General features: G+C 32.7%; 1 protein-coding gene across 5 annotated transcripts; it reads right to left on the reverse strand.

The window, feature by feature from the left end:
- Window positions 1-1,237: 1,237 nt before the first annotated feature.
- Window positions 1,238-26,466, reverse strand: LOC112693140 (RING finger protein nhl-1). 5 transcript variants are annotated; one of them, XM_025568068.1, is made up of 14 exons: window positions 26,345-26,466; window positions 10,493-10,667; window positions 10,071-10,349; window positions 8,800-10,008; window positions 8,555-8,723; window positions 8,248-8,481; window positions 7,148-7,415; window positions 7,014-7,087; window positions 6,052-6,297; window positions 5,510-5,682; window positions 5,287-5,427; window positions 5,062-5,202; window positions 3,714-3,931; window positions 1,238-1,518 (listed from the first exon to the last, which is right to left on the reverse strand). In XM_025568068.1, the coding sequence occupies exons 2-14, from the start codon at window positions 10,625-10,627 to the stop codon at window positions 1,305-1,307; spliced, it is 3,501 nt and encodes a 1,166-aa protein (XP_025423853.1). In that variant the 5' UTR covers window positions 10,628-10,667; window positions 26,345-26,466; the 3' UTR covers window positions 1,238-1,304. The 5 variants fall into 5 exon arrangements, with proteins under 5 accessions (XP_025423853.1, XP_025423852.1, XP_025423851.1 ...); XM_025568067.1 differs by having other exon boundaries at window positions 6,052-6,300; XM_025568066.1 differs by having other exon boundaries at window positions 6,699-7,087.
- Between the last annotated feature and the right edge of the window lie 292 nt (window positions 26,467-26,758).

Raw genomic sequence — 26,758 nt, forward strand, 5'->3', positions numbered from 1 at the left:
ATTATTTATCAAATCTACTGTCAATTATTGAATTAATAAAATAGGAATTAAAAAAAATATTAATAATAATTTAAGTTATGTACATTTTATGTTTTTATATTTAAAAGTGAGTTTACACAATGTATTAAGATGATGGAAATCTGTGAAATCAAATTTAATTTAGATACTTAAAAGGTTATCTTGAAGTTAGGCATGAATTGTTTTTTAAACGTAATTTAATTAAAATAGAATACATTTTAAATAAAAATTAAATATTTTAAAATGTTTAAATTGTTTATTGATAATTTAAAATTAATTTTGAGTAAAGTTCATTTATCAGAACATTTTTAAATTAAATTTTTATTTATTTTATATAAAGTTATATATCATAATATTATAGTATAATTAATTTTTACTATTTGTATAATTAAATGAAAGGGTATTGTTATCATATATTTGTTGTACAATTTTATTACATTGTGATGTCTTGGATTTGTGAGTGCTGTGTGATGATTCAGGAGAAGGAGGGGCAGAAGCATACAGAATTTTTCTTCAAAGTACATAAGGACATAAGAGGATAAGATCAAATGAAATTAAAAAAATTTATATTGAGGTAAAGAGGTACTAGTTAAAGTTAGAATATAGAATATTGAATAATGTACAATGGTGGTTTCGATTATGATACTACAATAGTTTTATGTTTATACATATTGCAGCCTCGGTATTTTAATATCAACTAGGTTAAATTCTATGTATCATGTAAGAATTGTATATAATAAGACAAAGAAATAATCCTGTCCGTCAGTTACTGGTTAAGACATTAATTTAGTTAAACATTTTACTTATCACGTTCTTGTTGCACATGACCAACTAGCTCATCCCTACTATGGGGTATGTGATATTGACTGCTCCATAGTTGTAGTATTTCACACGCAAAAATGTTGACATACCAATCGGCTATTCGTAATAGATATTATTTATATCCATCAGACACAGATTCCTTCGGATTCATCAGATTTTATGCATTTTTTTTTTTTTTTTGTATAAAGTTTAAACTTGAAAACTTATGTTTTCAATTTTAGAATTTGGGAATTTTGTAAATAAATCCATTGTTTGTTTTGTAAGTCATATGATAATATATATTGTAACAATTGTTTTTTTTTAATATGGGTAAATATATAAAATGAAATAAAAAACAGCATTCTTCAAGTATTAATTTTTAAAGCCTAATGAAGAAGTTACGATCTAATTTTGATACTATGATTATGTACACGATTTCGCTCTACTTTTTTTTTTTTTTACTATGAAATTAGTTACGTGTAAGATTAAAAAACTTGAACCCTATGGTTCTCTCGGTCGCACACTAGTATGTTTCCGTTGGACATGACAGCGATGCCTTCGAGTCCTTTGAATTCCCCGTCGCCACTTCCCCAGCAGCCAAAAGCACGTAGGAACGTGGAATCCGGATGGAATATCTGTATGCGGTTATTACCGGAATCGGCTACCAGTATGTATCCTTGATCGTCTACGGCTACACCTCTGAAAGTTTAATTTTCATAAGTAAAAGCAAATGGATAGTTTGTTAAGTACAGTGGCGGTTTTATGGGAGAGGTTCCAGGGGGTCTGGACCCCCAGATCTCAAGTTTAGGCTGTGATATATTTTTCATTCGAGGCGTTCGGGTTTTGAGTAGCTATTTACATGCGGGTATACACGCTTACTTATATATAATTCTAATGATGTCATCATTATTATTCCGTATATTTGAATGTTTGCTACAGCTATTTAGGTATTTATATTTCTCTGAAATGTTGACGTTTACGATATCTATTATTTGTGATAATAATGGCGTTTGGCTGCTCGAAGAATGCACATTAGCGGATTAGCACAGCGATAAACTGACTGTCACTTTTCAACCGACCGCGATACGCCCGTTGAACGTATAAATTGTAAACTTTTAATCATGTATAAATAAGTTACCAATTACTATTTACGAGTTTATTTACAAATATTATTTTAATCTAAGGACTAAGATTACCATTCAATTTGAATCAAACTTGAAAAGTATTTAAAATTCAGGTTAGTAAAATTTATAATAACAATTTTAAAATGTTTTGCTTTTTAATTTACTTAGTGTTTATCCATATTATTTAATTCATAATAATATGTAGTTAATTTTAATCTAAGTAAATTATTTTGTATTGTGAATGTAATTTTTAATGTTTTTTAATATTAATTATTTTCACCACAGGCCAGTCAGCGATTATAAAACTTTCGGCCATCTTTCACCGAAAATGAATAAATATAATAAAGTACATTTTTTTATCAAAATATTATATTTTCCCACCAGTTACCACAGTAAATATTGAATATTATTAATGGTTTAAAGTTTATTTGTATATATTAAAAGATAATGTTTAAGGACCCCTCCCCTCCAGAAAAAAATCAAAAAACCGCCACTGGTTACATAAGAAATAAGTGGTTTATTGATTATATTTTCGAATCTAATCCGACGATATGTAATTGGTGTATCGAAATACTTTACACCATTTAAACAGTTCGCTACTTAGGGAGGTATATATCACAAAAAAATTTATAGTACTTGTGTATATACACACATACATATACTTATATAGAAACGCTGGAGTCTTGATGTTCAAGAAATAACGAATTAATGTGTTTAAAATGCAAAAATAAAAACTAACCTACTATTATAGAATATAATATGAAGTGCAATGATAATAAAAATATTAATTGACGGAATCATTATATTCCGTGGTCTCTTATACTAACAGCAATAAAAGGCATAACATTAAAATGCTTAACCGTTGTATATAAATTGTATATTTTTGATTCGTTATTCCCGGTTAAAATATCGTGGAAAACGTTAAAAAAATAAAACAAAAATCGTACACTTTTCGACCGAAAATTCGATGTTTTCCTTTTAGTATACTTTTGTGCTATTATTTGTTTGCAGTCTATTATAAGATGCGTCCAATGCATTTGTGGCGTCTGCTAACCTAGTGTCACTCTTCACGTCACTTAATCACCAGTTCCGGACTTAGCAGGAATGGAGGTGGTGCTATGAATTGGGGCCATCTTAAACTTTAAGGGACCTCTAAAATTGTTTCTCTCGTTATGTTTTGTGCTAATTTTTTATTTATTCATTGCATTTCATTCGATAACTTTTAATAGTGAGTTTATAAATCGAAATGTCTAAACGCATATTTGAAAGTTGAACACAAAAATGTAAAAAAAAGAAATTATTTTTACAATAATTTTCTTTTTCTTTTTAATTTTCCGTGTTATGCATCTTTGAACGTCTTTCATTTTTAAGCGGTTAGCAATAACTGTCGAGGTTGGCGATCGGAGTAGTTTAATACCCATCGAGTTGAATACCTATGATCAGCGCAGTACTGTTGCAGAAAAATATAGGTATAATATATATATATATACGTCTAAAATTTAATAGTTAATGCAACTTAAAGTTTAATAGTTAAATAATAATAATCAGCCGATAACTGTAGTATTATTCACTTAAATTTCAATCGATGACGTGATAATTTATAGCCGTGGTCGTGATGTCACGCCTCTTTCAGAAACTGATCTAGGTACCCTTCCACATATACAAGTGACCGTAACCTGATTTCGTGTTTATAACACGCGCGTGTTAAACGCCGTTTAACGGGCATGTGCAAACGTCGCGTTGCAGTGTGCGATGAAATATCGTACATACTTGGGGAATTTGAATTGGCCATTTTCTGATCCCTCTGAACCGAACGAACTGATCACTCTGCCGTTAACGTCAAATATCTGAATGCGATGGTTATTGCAATCCGAAACTATTACCCTGTTGGTGTTCGATACCGCGATGTAGTGCGGATGTTCCAACTGTCCAATCTTGTTGCCGTGCGATCCGAATTTTCCTACGAATGTTCCGTCCGACTGGAACACCTGTTGATAAAAATTCGATGACAGTTTGTATGAAACAGTTTAACAATAAAGGTAGTACAGGTGCAGGGGAGAAGACGGGGATTCATCCCCGGGCGTAACATTTTAGAGGATGTTATTTTTGTAATTATTAACAACTAATTTGATATTTTTAACTCTGTTAAATACTGTTTTTAGGTTAAAACTCAATGAGTATGATTGTGTATTAATTATCAGAAACAAATTCTCGAGAAGAGTATTTGATTATTGGTCTATGATAGGGCGTAATTTTAACATTTTCCACGGGCGTAAAAATTCCTAGTTCCACCTCTGTACAGTTGTGTTTGAGCACTTTGAGTTCAATTGTATCGAACCGCCCTCTTGTCTAACGTTAAAATAATTATCAACTATTGTAATATTAAAAATAAATATAACTAATGCTTGGTTAAATAAAACTTTTCATAACGTTGTATAATTTCATCATAAAAGATACGAAAATATATTAAGATTTGCTTCTTGGAACTCGTATAAATGCCTCTTATCGAAAAACTTTTAACTATATGTAAATATAATCGGAGTAACCTATAACGATTTTATTAATATCATATTATGCTATGGATTTTCTTTATAAAATGAATCGAAGGTACCTAGATATTTTTTTTAATAACTCAGTGTACCAGTGTACCATGTACGCATCACAAATTAGGAGTTATTCCGTAAATATACGAGTGATAATTATACTCATTTGGTTTGATTAATTTTTATTATGTAAAGAACTATTGTAATTGTATACACGCTCTCAAAAAAAAAAAAATAAATAAATACGAGATAAACCGTGGTATGATTTAATAGAATATAACTGAAAAAAATAACGTTGCAAATCTATTGTTATATTAAAAAAATATCATTTATCGAGGTATTTGTAATGCGTGTGGTGTGTATACTCGAACTATGTGCGTGTACTTGGTAAACAATAAAATAGAACAAAATCAATGCACGAATTTGAATATAACATTGCATGTGTTGTTTGAAGCCGTCTATATGACTAGACTATACCTCCTACAACTCGTTTAATAGAAGAATGTTTATTTCATAGAATGCAAGCGTAGAGGATGGATGTTTTTTTTTATTTATTCATTTTTGGTTCTGTTTACCTGTATTCTATGATTTTCTTTATCGCAAACATATATGAACCCAAGAGCGTCCGTGGTAATTCCCCAAGGATAATTGAACCGGCCGTCACTGGAGCCTTGACTTCCGAATGACCTTAAAAATCTGCCAGATGGATCCAAGACCTAAAGTGGGAAAAATATAATCCAATTGGTTTTACAATATTGCAAGCCGTGGCAAAGTAGTTCGTCTGAATTATTAAATTTTACTTGGATTCTGTGGTTGTATCGATCGGCAATGATATATTGTCCGATACGGTTGACGGCTACACCGGCCAAGCAGTCGAATTCGCCTTCGCTGTTTCCGTAGGATCCAAAGTCTTTCAATATGCGTCCGCAGTTATCAAATACCTATACGCGTTAAAAAAAAAAAAAAATGAGTCCATATGACTTAGATCGTTAAATCCGAAACCGAAGAAAAACGCGGTCGTACTTGGATCCTGTGGTTCGAAGAATCGGCCACGACGATCAGATTGTCCGGGCCAACAGCGACGCCTCTTGGCCAGGTGAAATATCCGGGCTCGCTCCCCCGACCTCCAATCTTAAATAACAATTGTCTCTTCTGCAAGTACTGCACTCTAGGGGTAGAACCTACGCCCTGCATACCTGAAATACAACACAAACGAGAATCGTTAGATTTCAATAATTTGTTTAATACAAAATTCCAGTTTTAATAAAACATACTATGTTCACCTATCCAATAAATAATATTCTATCCGAGCACTAGTCAAAGGCATGTTTTACGATGCGGTTAAATATGACCGATTTTTGCTTTTAATTAAATTTCAGTATAATCGTTATTATTGTTTGTTTAATTTAAAATGATTATTAATTGTTTAATTTAGATATGATGGCGTCAAGCTGTTTGTAATAAATTTGGTGGTCAATGGCCTTTGAGATTTGGTCACTCACCTGATCACCTTATTGATCGGTAAGACTTTATAAGTACATTGCATTAGTAAGATTATGACTCACCTGCTTCGATAATTGTATGGGAGGTGGGGGAGCTGTGCATGTTTTTTTGGTCGTCATCTGAACTGTCAACGACGGTGGAATTGGATCGCAGTGGCAATCCGAGTGACAGTCGTCGAGTAGACGAGCTTGACGCGGAAGCGGCAGTAGCATTGTCCTTGGCCGCGTTTTCTTTACTGCGATTTCCGTATTTGTTTTTTAAATACCTAGCCCACGAGCTTAACGCTGCTCCGTCTTTTTCTCCAGTTCCTGCTAACATAGAAAAAATGCATTTCGTCATACAAATAGTACGCTCGAACGTTTTTTTAATTTTTATATATAATCGCGTTTGTGAGTTATTCATTCGTGTATAGGTGTGTCTGTGTAACTATTATTCATTATGTTTTTGTCGCTAAGACTCTGCTAAACCGTAACCGGCCGATGGACTGTTACGAGGATGTGTTTCAGTGGAAATTAAGCCTACCACAGTAGTTACTACTATACAACGGAGATAGTGGGTTATATTTCTCGTTTTACTAAACCGTTATGCATTTTGATGTACTGTAAACGTACATTGATGTGTGCCGAAAGGAAAAAAATGGAGACATATGCCGTTGCAATTTTCACGTGAATGGTGTTAGGTTGTTGTTGTTCGGTCATTAATTAGATACCTGAAGAATTTGTTACAGGCCTATCGGGTGAGGTCTCCCGTGATTTTAAAGTGTGACTGGATCGACTTCTGGACAAATCCGAACCGTAATGTGTTTTAGAGTACGGTGAGTACGAAGAGGTGTTAGTGTCGTCCTGAAGGTCTTCCTCTAGATTAGCGCTGGTTCTACTCCGCGACAACCCTTTGTCCGAAGTATATTTGTTGTCACTGCTGTAACTCGATTTGCTAGGATTCTCTTCTTGAATACTTTTATTTTTTAGAAATCTGCTAGTGAACCTTGGGGCGGGTTCGGTTCGGGAATTGTTCTGGTACTTACTACCACTTGCTGCGGTGTCGGATTCCCTGGGGCTTTGGTACGACGACGGTGATTTATAGCCATTAGTACCGTATCTAAAAATAAAAAGGTTACTAATATTATATCATTCGCGAAAAATCTATGAGTGCACGTACCGTGATCTAGTGTAAGACTCGTCTTGGCTAGGTCTTCTTGAGCTATTATTACTGCCTCCACTTCCATTATCCCTGGCTTGAGCACTTCTAGCCAATAATGGTCCAATATCGGTTTTTTCCATACCTTTTGATGCTGGTATTTTCGGCTTAGCATCATCGGAATCTTCGTCTGATTCTTCGTCAGATGATTCTGATGAAGTTTCTGTTTCTTCTTCTTCTTCTTCTTCATCCTCAATTTCTTCTTTCTTCGAAGGACCTTCACTGTTACCTAAAATAATTATTTTAATTTTTTTTTACAATTTTGTGTAAATAAATAAAATTTTGTAGTGAGATATTGGAATAAATAATCTAAAGGTATTGTGTTTTCCCATTTTCTCCTATAAAATATTTTTTAAATATAAATTTATTCGTGACGAGATATGTATTATTATTATTTAGAAGTTGTTAGCTTTAATTAAAAAAAAAAAATCAGATTCATTTAGATCACTTGACTTACTTTTTTATATTACAAGAATCGTATTGCCAAACGGTGTAATGGATTTACGAAATAGGTAGGCTGATTTTAATCCAATTATGTTAAAGTAATAATTAAAATTGAAGAAAGGAAGTGTATAGTAAAAATAATTGTGAAGTATAAAATATGCTTTATTTTCACTTGTATAATATGTAATTAACATTAATTTGGATATAAATGTAGTCTTATTGATTTAAAATTATTATCTTAAGTAAACACATATTTAGTATAAATATAGTAAAAAAACGTGTTAATAAATAGTTATGTATAATATTAGGTATTTAGAACATAGAGAATATTGAATTCTTAAATAGTTTTTAATACTAAAATAAATCATATATGTTTAATTTTAAAGTATGTTCGTAACACACAGTGGAAAATCATAAAAATATATTTTAAAAATAAATTTTAGGTATTCTTAAGATTAATAGATTACGATAAAGAAATTTTGAAATTGATATACCCGATACAGTATAAAACCTAGCTAACGCATAATGAATAATGGTTGCATTGCGTTATGTAAGATATTTCCATAAATAAATGAATACACAGATTATCGAGATGGTAAAATATTTAAATTTATTACCCGTAACACTGTAACTTCGAGAGTTCGTCGGTGTAGCTGAATCTCTTTTCGAAGAAACCGAAGAAAATCGAGCACGTGGAGTTGTACTTCCAGAACTTGAACTAACTGGCGATTGTTTCACTTCTTCTGGGGGGTATGCACTAGCTGCGTTTCTGCGTACCGGTGTTCCAGGAGTTTCGGAAGAACCCGAACTTTCAATACTTTCTGATCTAGTCGACTTCAATCTGGCATTACCTGAGATAAGTGTAAATAATTAATGCATATTACCAACATTTATAGCAAATTTATATGCATGACTAACGATTACCTTTGGACGCTAATTTATCTGATGCCGTAGAGGATCGTCTCGAATCCGTTGTAGATGATGTGGATGGAGGAAATGTAGTCCTGGCGGGTGTTGCTTTCCTCGGTTCGGCTACCGGTACTTCAACCGAATCTTCTTCGGACTCGCTTTCAGTTGTCTCCAGAGTATCGACCTATGTAATGATATTTTATTTTATAAATAATTACGCAACCAAAAATATGATTTCTATATTTATATTTAAATCTTACTGGTAATGGTTCAGGTACAGGGGTCTTTCTCGAGTTATCTAAAGGCGTGTTGGATTTGTTAGAATCTCTCGAGTCTTCCCTTTTTATCGAACTAACTCTATCTCTTCGTTCCGTATCCGACGATGTCGATGCAGTTTTGTTTTGCCGTTTTATCCTCGCTATCTCATCGTCTTCACTCAATTGCCTCTGAGGTGTTTGCTGCGGAGTTATTCTTTTTGGCTGTTGAACTGGTTGGGGAGCTTGAGGCTTTGGCGCAACATCTACTTTTTTATCTTTATTCTCACTCTCTATTAGCCTTTTCATGACTCTTGGTGAATCGTACAATCTCGTGATACCACTCAAAGGACCTTTAGCCACATCTTCGGTGTCCAAAACCTTTTCTCGTTCACGGTGTACAGTATTTGTTTCGGCAAAACGGACTGATCTCGAATCTGTATCGGAGTCGGTATTTTCGTTTAGACCATGTCTTCCTAATCGGGATCTAATCCTTGATCTTGCTGAACTTCTATTTTCACTGTCATGCGTCGAGTCTACATCGTAATCATTTCTATCACCACGTGAGTACCGACTTTGATATCGTTCACCAAATTTTCTACCTCCAAGCGGCGAAACTCTTCCACTAATATCGCTATTTTCTTCCTGTCGGTATTGTGAAGCTAGCCTATGATCACTTTTTGACCGCATGAGGCCTGGACTTGGAGCTTGGAGAGAATTAGAACTAGCAGTAAATGGTTGATGCGGGGCTTGAATTGTAAGTTCACCATAATTAGAAACGTGATTGACCAATTGATTCGGGTCATGAGCCATGATAAACTTAGCTCTTCTGCTATAATCTCCAATTTCAGTTTCAAAATTTCGAATAAACTCGACGGTTTTCAAAAATATTTCCTTGGCATCCATCAGTTCACTGTCCTCCCATTCTACGTCGTCGGTTTGCATGTGTTTATCTGCCAGATCACAATTACTTTGAATGTTAGATATTTCAATCTCTAAGTTCTCTTTGAGGTTGCATAAATTTTTTAACTCTGTTGTTAAGTATCTGTCGATTTCTCCTCTAAGATGGTCCGTACGGTCCTTCAAGGATTTGGTTAATCTGCGGTAGATTTCATCAACTTCTTCGGAAACCGATGTGCAGTTATTTTGTAAGGTCAGCATGTTTTTCTCTACACCGGCCAGCATATCTGATAATCTGTGCAATGCCCGTCTTACCTGTAATACAATCGACGTTTGAAACAGGAGCAATAATTAAAACTTAATTGTTTATATTTTACCTGATTGTTAATACGGGAAATTTCTCTTCTCAGAATATCCATATGAGCGCTTTTGCAGTCCGAACACACATCCTTCTCGCAATGAACACACGATGTCACGTATGCTTTTTCCGAACATACACCACATCGTTTCATTGTCTGTCCACTTGTTGGATCTGGTAACTCTCCGGTTATTTCTATATGGAGTTCCAAGAAACGCTGAAGGGTGACGTTCGTCGGATATCCTTGAACACCGTTGTACGGTATACGGTGTTCTGCTCGACATTCCGGACATTTTACCTACAATTTAGTATTATATTTGAATTGTACTATTAAATGTAGATTTATAATATGTGTATATAATATAGGTGTATGCAAATATTATTATCAACAGAGGCACAGAACAAAAATAATAATACGAAATAATAAGGATTCATGTATACCTGTCTTCGAACATAGTCTACTAAACCATCCATACACGGTTCCATGCAAAACGAATGTTGACATGGCAGCAATTTCGGATTTCTGTATCGATCCAAACATATTGCACACGTCAGCAGTTGCTCGAACTGTTCCATTTTATCTTACTCTTTGAATCGAGTGTTTTCCACTTACGCACTAGAACAACAAAAATTTGACGGTGAATTAATATTGTTCGTGTTCTAATAATACACCAACAAAGTGGTTTATTTAATCCGAATGTTAAAAAGTAACACAGAAATACCATTAGCTTGATGATAATGTGTACATTTCCATTGCTTTTTGCCCCTTCAGGCCTCAATAAATTATACAATAATTTAACGATGGAGTACAAAGTACATTTATATTAATTAAACCTTATTCAGTAAACATCTGCATACACATTCGAACATATAGTATTCTGGCCTGTAATCCCTTCTCTCTCTCTCTCTCTCTCTCTCTTTCTCGCTCTCTGTTTTCCATACCTAGTTTATTACTTATAAATTATACAATACCGATGGTTAGTTATGTACGCGCAGAACGGTAGAAAATTACGCCAATACAATCCGATTCTTTTCCGTTTGTAAAATTATCACGATACAAAGCGTCTGAAACAGTTGGTCATCGTATTTTTAGCGTAGCACACGGAGCGGTGGCAAACAAGTTACTGAGACTAAGAACATAAAATGTTCTGTAGATACGGTTACGAAGTCTCTATAAATAGACGTGAATCCGATCGTAGCGTTCACCTTGTCGCATCCAGTCCCTTGAATGAATGAGTATCATCCGTTAAAGTGGGTGTTTATTTCGATACAAAAAAAACTAGTAAAACGTACTGCGCAATGTACATGCATTTTTAAATTCGGACGATCTCGAAGTCTATTTGGATACGCGCGTGTGTATCCATCGCGAAACGATGTAATGCGTTGACCATTGCGCATTCGATGTGGGACTGTGTGTGAACGCTGCCGATTACGGTATTTTTGGCATCCGCGTGTGTGGGTTAGATATACTATTATTTTCGGCGCTGGCATTTGAAAATTTCGAATAACACTGTTGAGTTGTTATGTCATCTGAAACTTTCAAGGATTTGCATTCGGAAATAAAATAATTCCGCTATCGTATGCATACAGTTTATAAAATATATTCGTTTGTAATGTGATGGTAATATTACTAATAATAATAATAATAATAATCATAACAATAACGATAATTATTATGAAAAAAATTATAAAAAAAATCTTTCGAAACGCATCAAAAAATAATACAAAAAGGCAGTACCTACAAAGACTTGAAATTAAAAAAGAAATAAACCTCCGTTTTCACTCGAAGAATGCATTAGTAATATTTAATAATTTGTTTAGTTGATGAGTCTGTGGGAATTGTTGCAGCTGTGTGTGTTTGTTCCTGGTTCTACGGACTTTATTATTGACAATTTTATTATTGAGACCCGTGTTGTTTCTGTCGACCCATTTCCCGCGTGTATCCGCCTCCCCCATTTCTTTCATTCCGTAGATAGCAGATTAGAAATTATCATCATTAATGTTGATAAGATATGATTTGTTTTTTCGTGCATATTTCGAAAAGCTAATTTAAATGCTTCTTAAGTCTATACATTGTGTTAAACAAATTACATATTAATATGTAATCCAAGTCTTCAATAATTCAAATTATTACTTTTTTTTAGCTTGGAAAGATCAATTGAATATTAATTTAATAATATACTATAATTTTTTCATAGAGAATATAATAATAATAATAAACAATAAAAATATGAACGAAATAAATATTGTTTGAAATTGTTGACATATTTATTAGATAATTTGTTTACTTTTTACTAAAAACGGTAGTTCCATTTATTGATAACCAAACCCTTTAAGTTTATAATTATTATACCTAATATACATAATTAGATACTTATAGTTTTTTCTGTAAAAAAATGAACAAAAGTAAGAAAAAATAAACATTTGTTTTTTTAACTAAAAACAATGTTTTAAAAAGTTTATGTTTTTTGTGATTTTAAACATTTTAAACTTGAAGACATTTTATTAAATAGTTTAAAATAAGTTTTAGCGTTTTTTTTTAAATTAAATGTTTTAAACATGTCAGACGTGATTTTAAAAAGAAACAACACGTGTAAAAGGTACAGTTGCAACCGAGACAAAACAAATTTAGAATATTGATTTTAAAGAATACTACATACCCGCTTAGCACAAAATAAATTGAGCGTAGACTAGATTTTCAATACACAGTACAGGAAATTACGTCAATTACTATTATTTTTTGTAGCTTGGGTATTTCATGATGAATTTAAAATATTTTCAAAAGATTTGCTCTCGTCTTTTATAGGTATAATAATATATTTTAAATAAAATCGCTCGATGAATAGACGAAACTGTACTAAAATGTTTTAAATTTTAAAGCGTACATTTTTATTTATTTAGTATACAAATAAATGAAAGATTGGAATAGATAGTTTGTCGTGTAAACATATTTATTTATCGGTTTGGAATTTTTTTTTGTTTTGATAAACGCATGCAATGATTAACATATGAATTCGTATAAACTTTGTATAAACACTTAGCTTTTGTATCGTATCCGCAAAACGGATATTTACATTTTCACCAGGCACCGTTTGTTGGGCAACGCGGTATGGTTATATCTTATTTCCGATGAAAAAAACTATAAAAATTCTAGCTTAACAAAACATAAGGAAAATCATTAAAAATCAATTTATTAAATCGTATCGGGATAAAAGTCTGAAAGTACTTCGGACACGCGTAATACAGTGCCACATACGAAACGCATTCGTGAAGTTCATAATCACTTACTGTGCCATCGGAAACGTAATATTGAAACAGACAATTTCCCGACTTCCCCGTACCCATAGGCTTACTGCGATCAATGCAAGACGCATTTATTCTCAAGGAAATGTGTCGTGAAAAAGAATTACAATGAAAAATTACTACACCCAGTGTCCACTTAAGTGGCCCAACATGACGATTACGAATATAGCATTTGAACGTTGCACGTTATATTTCGTCAGTCGTTCCCGTTGGCCGTGTGCGATACACATCAATCATACGTTTCTCCTTCGGTCCCTTTCGCCGTTGACCGCATCGACAGTGGATCGTAGTAACGGGTGCACGTGCCCACGCGAATCCGCACGTCCGCGTCATGCACGCGGACGTTTACGAATATTTTTCTCGCCATCGGAAATTTTAAAACGACATTCTAACGAGGCCGCCGGTTGTGCAGGTGCGAGCGCGAGACGGTGAGAAAAAACGCTCTTGGGAAAACAAGCGGATCGTGAACACGTGCTCGAAAACCGTCTCGACCTTTTTAGCGAATCTCGAAAACTCTGCACCATGGCCCCGTCCCTGCGAGTCGATAGGTACGCGCGCGCCACATTATTCTCTAATTCCGAGCATGTGTCGTACATCGGTTCTCCGGGAGAAAGTATATATATATATATATATATATATATATAAGTACGCGTGCACGTACGATCGCGAGCGATATCCGACGCACCTGCGCCCGTTTCTCACATAAAATAACCTATCCGGCGGATTTGGTGCGAAACGTTTCAGTCACGCGGAATTCAAATCGCGTTGGATTCGAATTCAGTGCGTCCGCTTTCCGTTCTCCTTTCGCAGTCGTCTCCGCCGACGTTTACAAATCATTCGCGCGCGCAATCGCGTATTACACGTGCGCACGTCCCGTCTGGCTCGTCCCGTCCGCCTGACGTGCATATCATCATTACGTCGTACCTGCCCCCCGCGCACAAAGCGACGACGAAAATGTTATTCCAATCGCGTAATGGAAAATCGTTCTTAACCGCGGGAAAATCATTAATATAAATATACAGAGGCGCACCCGTAAATATTACATCAACCGGCGTCGTGACGGTCGCGCGATAATGCCATTTTTCATTTATCCAACGAACGAGTTGTTCCCCGAAAGCCGACTGCCGCGTTATCGGTTTTACAGCTTAACCCCGAGCGAACGCAATTTACAGCCTCGTGAACTTTCGAACTTTCACGTCCGCGGAACACGATTAGGTGTTATCCGCTCGGATTAGGTACGGGTGGTTAGATTCTTTTGTTGATACACACACACACACACACACACACACACACACACACACACACACACACACACACACACACACACCTATACAGACCGCAGAGGACTTTTATGGTTGCGGTATTCAATTATTGTGTAACGGTGACGACACACCGGTTAGGTTGTTGTACATGCAACATGGTAGTTTAATGAGTTAAAAACTGTGATTCCATCGATTGATAAAACTGTCTATAGTGTTCAGTAGAGATACGTTTTGGCAAAATTAAATAAAATACTATTTTTTGTTACAATCGATTTCTCGCTTACCAACTCTACAATTTTAAATCTTGATGACTTAAATAAACACGTTTTATTGTAAATTTCAAATGATGAATAAACGATTTGTTATTCAGAAAATCGTAAAATAAACACACAAGAGTTTGTATGAATATAAATTAAAAAAAAAATAAAAAAATATGCTTATTGAATAACTGATAACCAAAACTGGTAATACTTTTGTATGAGAATATTAGTACTTGTGATTTTTAATGCTTGAGAAAAACTCCATCATTCTACCACTATAAAATGTATAGAATCATGTTAATAGTAAATATTTGTAAGATTGAAATAATCATTAGAGTATTGGTTTTTTTTATTTTTTTTTGATGATTATGAGTAAACATAATAAATATGGTAATATGGTGATATATATATATATATATACATATATAGATAACATCTTGATTTCTATTTAATTGCAAGGGAAATTAGTTTAAGATTTGAAACTTGTGCGTAATAACTAGGGCCCGGATTTCAATGCAAAGTGCATATTTTTTTGGTTGATCAAACACAATGCTCTCTAAAAATATAATTCATTTCATGTAATGAGGGTTTCAAAACTACAAATTTTATTTTGCATTTTTTTTTTTGCATACCTCGACGTTTTTCATTTTTAGTATTATTGGGTCATTTTGTTGGCTTTTAATGCATATTTGTTTGATATATTAAACAAATTTAGCCTATTCCAAATAAAAAGATAAATTATTTTCTTGATATTTAAGTAGGTTTATCGGGTTTTTCCACATACATTGTCAATCTTTAATTTACGATTCAGTTTTTATCTTATTTTAATTTATTATTGGCTATGGACCGTCACCAGTATTCGGTCAAATAACAAATAATCAGCATTAGTTCATATTACCTCGCGGACGTTGCTCGTATTACGTATGAATGTGATTTTAATGTATTAAATAGTGTGTTAAATAATGCCCAAAATAAAAAAAAAATATGTGGTTTTTAAGGTTATTTTTTCATTTTTAAGTTCATTTTTGTGGTAAAATGAATTTTTTAAGGACATTTTTCGTTATTTTTTAGAGCATATTTGTTTGGTTTTAAGTGAATTTAAATCCGGGCCCTAGTGATGACTAAACAAATATATTCGTTTTGTAGCGTTTCTATAATGAGAATAAGCTAGAATAAATCGGTCATCATAATCTATAAATATGCTGTCATGTTTTAATCAAAATCTCAAAAGAAATAAAACTAAAAGACATGTTATTATTTTCTGTAGTTACATTTTTTTAATTAAAATCAGTGTATAAGAAAAATATTTAATCATTAAAAATAAAAGTGTAATTATTCTATCAAGTTCAATAGAATCACTTAAATATATTTTATACACAGAAATTGATTTTTGCATATTAAGTTTAAAAACTCTGAGATATTTCGAGAAAATTCTGGACTATTTAGTCCTTCCTTTCTATTACGTCCTTATTTTTAACGGATTAGTTTAGTATATAGGTTCCCAAACTGTGGGTCGCGATTATATTTTTAGTGGGCCGCGTTATATTTTTCATGTGTTTCTATTACTTATGGTTGATGTATAATTATTTAGTTAGTTTTATTATTAACTGTTATCTGCGTTTGTGACAATTACAAATTTATTACGACCAATAGACATAATAATATTTCTTTATATGCTTATGCTCGACTGTATCAACACGACGCAATCAGATTAATGATTATTGAAAATATAGCAATATATTTGAAATAAATTAGTACCTGTATGACGTTCAAATAAATTGATTATTTTCAGTAACAAACGGTACATTGAATACGATACATGCACGCAGTTTAAATCTTACTATTTTTTAAATAACCAATAAATTCGTTTTTTTTCTGCTTTTGTACAGTTACTATGGACAAATGATTAAATAAAAATTCAATGACTTAAAGTTCTGCGAAAATTGAAGAAACAGACATAATATCTGAGTCAGCGGTTAAAAAAAGAAAATTAATTGATGATGAGCTTACAACAAGTTCTTTGCAATCAAAATAAAATAGTGGATATCATTGTAGTTATGAAAAATAGGAAACAATTACATCCTTCATATTAAATTTATATACTTACTAATTAAATTACATAGTATTAACTTTTTTTTATAAATATAATACTTTTCTTCAATTTAAAATGATGAAAATAGCAAAAACAATAAGGTCAATGATATTATTTTGGGTCGTCAAAATTGAAATAATTTCCAAAATGGGTTGTACTCTAAGAAGTTTAGGAACTTCTGCATTAATGATTATATACTTACACCTAAATAAAATATATAAGTAAGTGATTGAATACAAGGATTAAAATAATTTTAATGATTTATGGTTTTAATCAGTCGTCAAATATTTATATAAACGCGTTAAAACTTTAAATTCAACATTTTGATTTAATAAACAAAAATTTTAGACAGTGTATTGTGTGTAGATACTTTCGTAATAACACATATTACTATCGAGAACAAAACAGCTATTTTCTATTTGTATTGGACTTGGATTATTGTTTTCGTTTATATAGCTTAAAAGTCAAAATTATATCTAAGTATTATTTGATCTGGAATAATTGGGTACATGGTTTTCGTCTCAGATACAAGAGATGGATTTTAGGGATGCGTTGGAAAAGTGGTCAATGTAATATAGGTCGCCAGCGCAATGATAACGCCACGATGATCAAAGAAAATTGGCATCAAAACTGGTACGTGGTATTCTCAGTATGGGCGGATATGCCCACCGGGAAATCGGGATTTTCCCGGTAGGCCTTCACCTTTATCTAAACTTGGAGACCCCAATCCCGGAATATATATATATAAAAAAAAAAAAAAAATATTATTTCATAATACTGGTATCGGCATACTCATATGAGAGTATTTCTTCAAGATTCGAAAAACATGGGCAGTTTTTGCACGTGTTGACCCTAATAATTTCAAATCGGACGCAATACTTCCAAAAAATTATTTTATAGGCGTGTAGTACAAGATTTCCGAATATTGTTTAGGAATTATGTATGAAGATTTCCGAAATGAATGCACAGGTGCTCAATATCAAAATGGAAAGAAATAAAATAAAATATTGGTTGTGTATATAAAGAACTGAAAGACTATGATGACAATATTGATGGTAATAACAAAAAAAACTAAATATTTCTAAATGTAATAATGTAGTTTATATTCATTATATGATTTTAATTTGGTTTTTTTATAATGTTCAAGTGATGATGTAGGTTAAGTATCATGACGCCCATAGTCCTATTAGTAATGTAAAATATTGTGCACTTTGTTGCTTTGGTGAAGTACAACGTATACACAAATACGTACCTCAGTCTTTTCATTGCTTAAAAACTAATTTTAACATTATTTGTAACGTGAGTAGAATGTAAAAGGAGTTTTTCAAGTTGAAAACTACTTAAGAAATACATTGGACCAAGACGAAAATCTTATGTAGATTAATGAAGAAAAAAGATTTACAGATTAAACTAATTTAAACTATATTATTAAGAAATTAGCCGCTTGATGTGGTACATTTAATAAACTATTATCATTTTAATATTTAATTGTCTAGTATTAATTAAACAGATTATTAATATATTTTTAAAATACATTAATTGTAAGATTTAGCGAGTGAAATGATAATTTATATATACTCGTATGTATAGATCAATGGCGCAATCAGAATTAAATCTTGAGGGAGGGACTACAACCCAATTTAAATATTATAGCTAAGGTGAAATGTATACAATTTTATTTGTCAGGGAAAAGGTTAAGCCCTCACTCTAGTTTTTGTAATATGATATAGCCCTAATGAATATATGCCGGTAAAAAAAAATAGCTATCCGCTCATGATTCCCAGTACAATCAGCTCAGTCTTCGACGAATCGGGAGAAACATATTGATAGACACGTGCTACACTGCCTATAACTTCCCCGCAAATTAAAGAATAATTTAATAACGAGAGAAAAAGTATATTTTTTTTTGCAGAAAATAGAGTAAATAACATGACTTCAAATTCTAAGTTAATTCCAAACATCGAAAAGATGATTTCAGTAACTATTCACTAACTGAACTCAACCGTTGGTATACTTGAAAAATCCTTATATCCCATTCTCGTCAAAGTATTCTCGATGATCGTTATTTTAGATTTATAAAATATAAAATGTTTTTTTGTAAAACGCACTTCTTAGACACGACAAGTTGTTACTCGTTTTTAACGTATTTATTATTCGACGTCAATAAATTAATTTACACGAATTAAGACGATGAAAATTTGTTTTAATTAAAGGCAAGCCATTTCTAACAAATTTATAATTGATTCCGAATAACATTCGTTTTGTAAACGTGCAAAAAGGTTTACGAAAAATTATTAAATAAAGTGGTTTAATACAATTTAACAATTACGTTTACGCTTGCACGTCAATGGCGAAAACTCACGTAAATGTCCCGCAAATTCATGTTCGATTTTTTTGTCGGAGGACAGGATAAAATATCATTGGTTCGGTAGAATATGACACAAGTACATGTGTATAAGAGTGCGCTGTATCATATTTCTTTTCAAGCCGGAAATAATCTTGGACGGGGTTCCTAATTTTTGTTTTTGTGTTCATATATAATTATAATGTAAGAAATAATTTTAACAATTCGTTTTTTTTTTTTTTTTACAAAATTTATATAATACATAATATAAAAACTATTTTTATGCACATTGATATATTAACTTTCATAAGTAGGATAGCATTTATCCTAACGTATGTCACAATAACAATATTGTAATCCACGTAAAATAAATGCTACCGTACTTTAATAATATTATTAATTAATTTACGAATTCAGTCATGATGAAGCCATGTCAGATACTTTTACAGGTGAAATATTTGTGTTAGGTACCTACATTAATATCAATAACATATACTTTTGGTTCAAATGTATTCAAATCTATTTCTCCATGCGATGCTAAAACTTCAAATGCATGGTTAGGTTAGGTTTAAAACATCAAATGCATGCTCTTTTATGCGAATTTAATCAAGCCAATATCCTCGTTTCAGTGATCATTATCGCAATTGATAGAAAGCTGTTGATCATTCATTAACAATCGGTAATATGTTCGCTTCGATCAATATTATTCCGTTGTAACCCACGTATGGTCGTCAACATGCAAGTATTAACATTTATTTTCGTTTCTGCAGTCGACACGCGATTTATCTCAACGAATGTCCTTGCAGCGATTCCCGCACGCCAATGTCGAGTTCATCTGACGCAACTGAATTTATCCGTAGACGCGCAGAGCGTTCACTCGGTGTACACCGGGCGAATTTGTATTTTGTATCTGACACAATATTCGCAATTCAATAATCGTATTATGGCTGTTGATCGTAAACAAGTTTCTCGAACATGGTGATATATATTATATACTATACTAGTTTTTAGTGATTCTCTTCTGGCGAGACATAAATTCTGAACATCATACCACGTATAAGTGCATCAAAAAAGTCCCCATTCGGTGCGTCGTTTTTGTCGTTGTTATCAATTGTTTAGTATCATGATTAGTTCCAATTAAATATTCCATAATGTATTATCTAACGTTTCAATGTGTGTAGTTCACTCGGCGCAGTACTCTACGAGATTGTAGTTTTGGCGGGTCATTTATCAAGACGTGTACATTTAAAAAATATTTGCATACCATTTAACAGTATCTGTATAGTTTTATTTGTACTGTAATTATAATACTCCAAAACCACAAAAATTCAAGTAAATTAAATCAGAACTGATAAACTTGATTTTCATATTTTTATAAATATTTATGGCCGTGTTAGAGTTAAAATATTTTTTACGGAAAAAATAATATATAGTTGAACTGTAAATAATTCAAGAATCTTAAAATTTTAAAATAAACTAAAATTGGCTGGTAAATATAGTTTTTAATTTACTTATTTATTTATTTTTTTTAATGATATTAACAGTAATTTTTATTAAAATTACAATTAAAAAGTATTTTTTTACTCCTGATTTAATTTTTTTTTAATAATTTTAATAATACAATTATTAATCATTGTAGTTAAAAAAAATTATCTACCCCTTATCACTTATTAAATTTGGTGATTACTGATTTTACTTAAATTTGAATTCTTGATGTTGTCAAAAAGGTAGGTGCTTTATCTTATAAACGGGAATATAAACGTGTTAATAATGTTGATTAATAAAACATATTGTTAAGGGTCATGACAATGAATACTGTTTTAATTTGAATGCTGTTTTTTCAGGCTTCTATGTAATTATTAAAAATAAAAAAATAATAATACATCGCTGCAGCGTATCGTTACTTTCACTGTGATTTGTTATTCAGAACGATTCGCTGAATCCATCGACTAATTAATTATTCAGTGCTAATTTGAGTTATTGCAAACATACATAGGATGAAATATCATGAACTCCGTACGGAATAATATCTGTAATCATATTTCAGCATTGATCAAACGTTTAGTTTCAGCGTTCACGCGTAAATACATATACTCGTACGCATAATGTACATACGTAACACATTTTATGTGAATAAAATATTGGAGTGCATTGAATTATTTTCTATTCAAAAACCGTTTTGGATTTTTTAAATGAACTAAATTTTATCGCTTCTTGTATCAAGTTAACGAGATCCCTTTGTGTTGCGTTGTCAAAGGCTCGGAGAAATGCTTTTTTCCCTGCGACATGCAAAAATCTGCCGAAAATCTTCTTCCCGTTTCATCGCCGTCGCCATCGGTTGCCACACGCCACTCGAACCGTTCGCCCACCACCCCTTTCGTATACATGCGCTGCCCAGTGTTTTATAATTAGACTACTAGGGAAGTTTTAGCAACCAAGGCTCGAGACCTGGATCGCAGCCAATGTTTACTGTGCGAATTTGGCTAGGATGCAAACCGCCTTTGTGCGACCATCGTCCTTCCCTTTAAAATATTGCACGGCAATTTTTTCTCCTTCTTTCTACTCTCTTTCTGGTGTGTTTTCTAACCCATTCTTATATTTATACACGTACACAAAAACGTGTGTGTGCACACACACACAAATATATATACATAGGTGTATATGAGTTAGTGCGTTTATAGGTATGTCTTTATTTCTTTGTTCCATAATTCAAAATACGCAAGATTTTTCTGACCCACCGGGTTGCTATAAATAATATATATATATGTGTGTGTGTGTGTGTGTGTATAAGTATTACTTGAATATATCATATTTAAATAAAATTATTTTTTCGTGGAATAATCACAACGGTTCATCGACGGACTCCAACGAGAATATTATTCCTGTCGAATCGTCGCGTTTTCCTTTAATTTCTTTAATATGTGACCTTCATAAATACAATATACGATTTAAGTAAAATCATTTACTAAATCCACGAATCAATTAAAAAATTGATTTTACTTCTGTGAGACATCAAACATTTCATTATTGCAGACTTTTTTTCTTATTCATATAGAGACTGTAAGACATTTGATCAGCTTGCAAACCTATATTGATCAACGTTTATCTATAGAATATATAAATTCGGGATTTTACACTACATTAGAACTGCTTAACTGTTTGATATACATGGAATTATGGAAATCGAAAATAAAAATTAATTCTTGTGATTTATAATCAATATGATTTCATAATTTTTGGTGTATATGTAGAAAAAAATAAACAAATATTCATAAAATGTGCTTAAATGATGTATGGCATTTTGTTTAGAAAAATGAAATTAATACATTTATTGTTTATACACATAAAATTTGATTACGACAAAATTATCGATAATGGTCGAAATGCTGAAGACTTTTTATTGTCATATTTGAAAACGTTTTAAACATGGAGTTTATATATAATGACATTGCGTAATGGCCTGAAAATATATATTGAAATATAAATGTGTTAGTGTAATGGGAAAAATTGTGTCACCTTCCTTTTTGTCACCGTGCAATAACTTTTTTCATCCCATTTCCAATGTACGCGAGTATGTATACCGTGGTTGATTAGTTCTTCATGGGAGCAATCGACGACGGTTTGTAAGCCGATTTCCATTACAGGTAACAATATCGCTGCTCTTCCCATTATACCATTGCCTACGTGATTTAGTCTTTTTTTCCATGTTCTTCTCCCCACCGTTATCAGTGGTATTTCGATCTTCCGTTTTTCGCCTGTTTTCAATATATATGTAGATGAACCGCGCGCGCCGTTAAACCGTTTTTTTTATCTTTATTTTTTTTAATTATGATTGTTTTTAAATGGCTTTTAAATCAGTTTAAGGAAACCTACGACCCCGCGCGAGCCCCTTCTAATACCAGTGCGGCTTCCATGGTTATGGGATAAACCACAAGACACCGTTTTCTTATTAAAAACTCAGTTCAATTAGGCCGAACTTAATGTAAGGAACATCCATTTCGTCTCTCCCATTCTCTCGGAGAGGTTTTTTTTTCTTTCCCTTTTGTACGTTGACTGCGTTAAATGGTGCGTAAAATGTGTAATGGTATATCCTATGACCGTGAAGGATAAGACAGTGGGATACGGCAACCGTGGTGGGCGCTGATGATCGCCTAGAATACTCGTAGGAATACCGATAATGAAAAATAGTCGTATGGTGAAATAAATAAGACAACTTTCGTGCCTTTACGATTCAAGCGAAGTGGAGTAAAACAAAACAATGGTCCAAACATTCAGATAATATATATTCGAATATATATCCGACGTCTACGCTGATCGTACGAAATATGTATACATTTAATTTATGTAATATATATGTTACTAATAGTTTACTGTTAATTCATTTTTATTACATAAGTTTTTATTTTAATAAATTTCCAAATTCTTTTGTTTGGTCGTTTAAGACTCACAAATAGCTTTCTAAATTGAATGTGTTTTATATTTTGTTTGTTCATTTTTAATTTTAAAATTGACAATCTTCAAGCTACGAGTACATTATATATATACTAATCATAGTTTAAACTTTTCAAACGAATAAATTATTGTACTCTGATCGTCAATTATTATGAAAATACTATTTTTTAAAACAAAAGTATGTGAAAAGTCATTATCTTTCTTCATTTTATTTTTCATTATTACGATTAGTTATAAAAAAAAAAAAAAACAAATTAGACATAAGTATTTAAATTTAAATATCAAATTAAAGAATCGCAGTAATATGTACAAAGGATTTTTTCATTAATGTTAGCGTATAATTTGGAGATGTTAAGAAAAAAGATATTTGAAAAAGCAGGTAAGAATAATAGCAATAGAGTTAAGTTGTTTGTATTCAATAAAACGGTAGTAATGTTGTTTTGTAATTTCTTATTTTAGTTTTCTTTCGCAAATAAAATAATTATCACTTCGTTTTAACGCATACTTTTAGCGTAATAATTAAATAATTTGTAGCAATTAACAATAAATTAAAAAGTAAGTTTTTGTGAAAAAAAAAAAACAATTTTCATTGAAATTAATCATTAAAAACTTTAAATAGCAAATATATTTTATATCCACATATAATTATGAATACCATTTTACGAGCATAACGCTTCAAAGTTTAAGCAGAATATCATTCTTATTTAATTCCTCTCATCAATAGATTGCGGTAATCGGGGCAGGTATTAGGGTGTATACTTTTTCTTACAGTGCGGTGAATTTTTGTTTTATATTTATGGACGACAGATTATAACATTCTCAAATTTGAAATCACGGATAATAGCTACAATATAAGAAAACGACTACGATAATGTCATTTTTAGAACGCATAAATTATAATATTAATTGATAATCGACGAACGTTTGCATGTATGCTGAACTGATTTAATCGAAAATCTGTTATTTATCCATAAGAAATGAACCATGATTTTAATTAATGTAAAATTCCGACAACGTTACGTGCATGCGACACCGTGCACGCACACTCGTACACACACGTACACATACAAATGAATTCATATAATATATTCGATTGTATAAAATATAGGTAGATATATATATATGCGTACGTTTAATGATAAACTTTCTTGGAGCAGTCGTTCGTGAAACATGCATATCGTGATTTCAGAGATTGTACAGCATTAGACAAAGTAATTCTGTTTATTTTATACATATATTTTATAAATTTTATACGGTAGATAAGTTATACGACATATGGTTGGCCTATCGTAAGTAACAATTGACGTCCAAGACGGTAACCGAGGCGTTTAAGTGCCAAAAAGATTTAGTCATGTCTCATTTGACTTATAATTTTGGCAAATATAAATTTATGAAAACAAGCTAACTCTTTGATCGAATGCAGAGTGACAATAATAATAATAATGTTTTATAAACGAAATATAAAACTGTTCACAACAATCAAACGTGTACACTGAGTAGTATACGTGAGTGTTAATTAGTATGCACAACGATGGTATACTATGCTCTAGTTGCGAAATCATGTTTATCCAACGAAAACCGTAAATGAAACTCGCGATAAAAACGTCGGTAAAACGTTATTGTAAAAGTTTATATCAGCGACAACATATATAGAAACAGCGGAATCGCCGCATACAGTATAAAAAACACACACATAACGTTATAATATTATTTCATTTGTGATATAATGTCATAATTTAGTTGTCATTATTCGTTCTCACTTTGCACATTCACGAGTTGTGTTAGACATTTATAGTAGTCTATATACGATATGTTTATATATATGTATTTATTAATGTACGATATAATTATATAATATATTTATATATATATATATATATTCGTTCTCGTGATACCAAATATTAAATTATTAAATCAAAATAGTAATTTAAAATAGTCGGTTGTGTAATTATTACTGTCAACGTTTGTCGTCCAATATAATGCAATTTCCCCGGCGAATATTATAATGCCGTGGTCGCGGAGCGTTCTTCGGATATATTATTTTATGCGTTTATTTTTTGCCCCTCACGACCACGATTAAATTACTAATACGACACAGTAGCACATACGTTCACATGCTCACCGATTCGCAACAAGTCTATAAAAATATGCTTTCATTGCACGCGCGTAGGCGTCATTTGATCGTCGGTCGGACCCGAAGGGACCGCGCGTGGGCACCAGATTTTCACGCGTCTCGCGAAATTCTTCCACAACGATTTCGTTTGGTTGTCGGTTATTATACAGTTATTAGACGCAAACTACGCGCGACGACGGACGATGGATAGAATAAGTACGAAAATGAAAAAAAGCTCTACCGGTGCGTTCTGACGCGGTCCTGTCACACGAACGTACACAGCACAACCATCGGTTTCGGGTGGTTCGGGAGTGGGAAACTCTGATCGATCAAATTGTCGCGGCGTTCAACGCGGACTTAATCAACGTTAATCCAACCGATCAACCCCGCATAGCGTACGGCACTTTGTTTGTCGATCCGTCCATCGTCGTCGTCAATCACGTCTTACGAACTCATCACGGACTTACCTAGGTGATTTTCGGATCCATGGCGGCGGCTTCTCGAACGGCGGCCGAGTCGGTCGACGACGGGCCGAATGGAACGCGAACACTGAACGGTCGCGTCGGGGTGACGCGATTTTTGGCCAACCCGGACGGCGGCCCGGGCTATTTGTATCCCGACATCATTGGCAGGAATCCACCTAGTTCGCGCGTACGCACATCACAGACAAAGAAAAAAACATGCTCGTGCACACCTATAATAGATAAGTGAACGCGTACGCGTACACGCACACATATACCTATTTTACAATATTGTGTACAGTAAAGACGTTTTGTTCGATATGCGACACAGTTTTACACGGACACACGCGTAATATCGTTGTCGGTCATTAACGTTCACTATTAGGGGTGGGGGGGGAGGACCGTGACGCGCATGGATTA

Source organism: Sipha flava, unplaced genomic scaffold (assembly GCF_003268045.1).
Source record: "Sipha flava isolate LNK unplaced genomic scaffold, YSA_version1 81_pilon_pilon, whole genome shotgun sequence".
Classification (NCBI taxonomy): Eukaryota; Metazoa; Arthropoda; class Insecta; order Hemiptera; family Aphididae; genus Sipha; species Sipha flava.

Bases quoted from the DNA above. Each gene is read 5' to 3' on its own strand.
- LOC112693140 (XM_025568064.1), bottom strand. From the start codon at position 10,627: ATGGAACAGTTCGAGCAACTGCTGACGTGTGCAATATGTTTGGATCGA. The intron at 10,350-10,492 runs GTATACATGAAT...ACTAAATTGTAG, and splicing joins TAGACTATGTTCGAAGACAG to GTAAAATGTCCGGAATGTCG. The intron at 8,724-8,799 runs GTAAGATTTAAA...ATCATTACATAG, and splicing joins CTGTACCTGAACCATTACCA to GTCGATACTCTGGAGACAAC.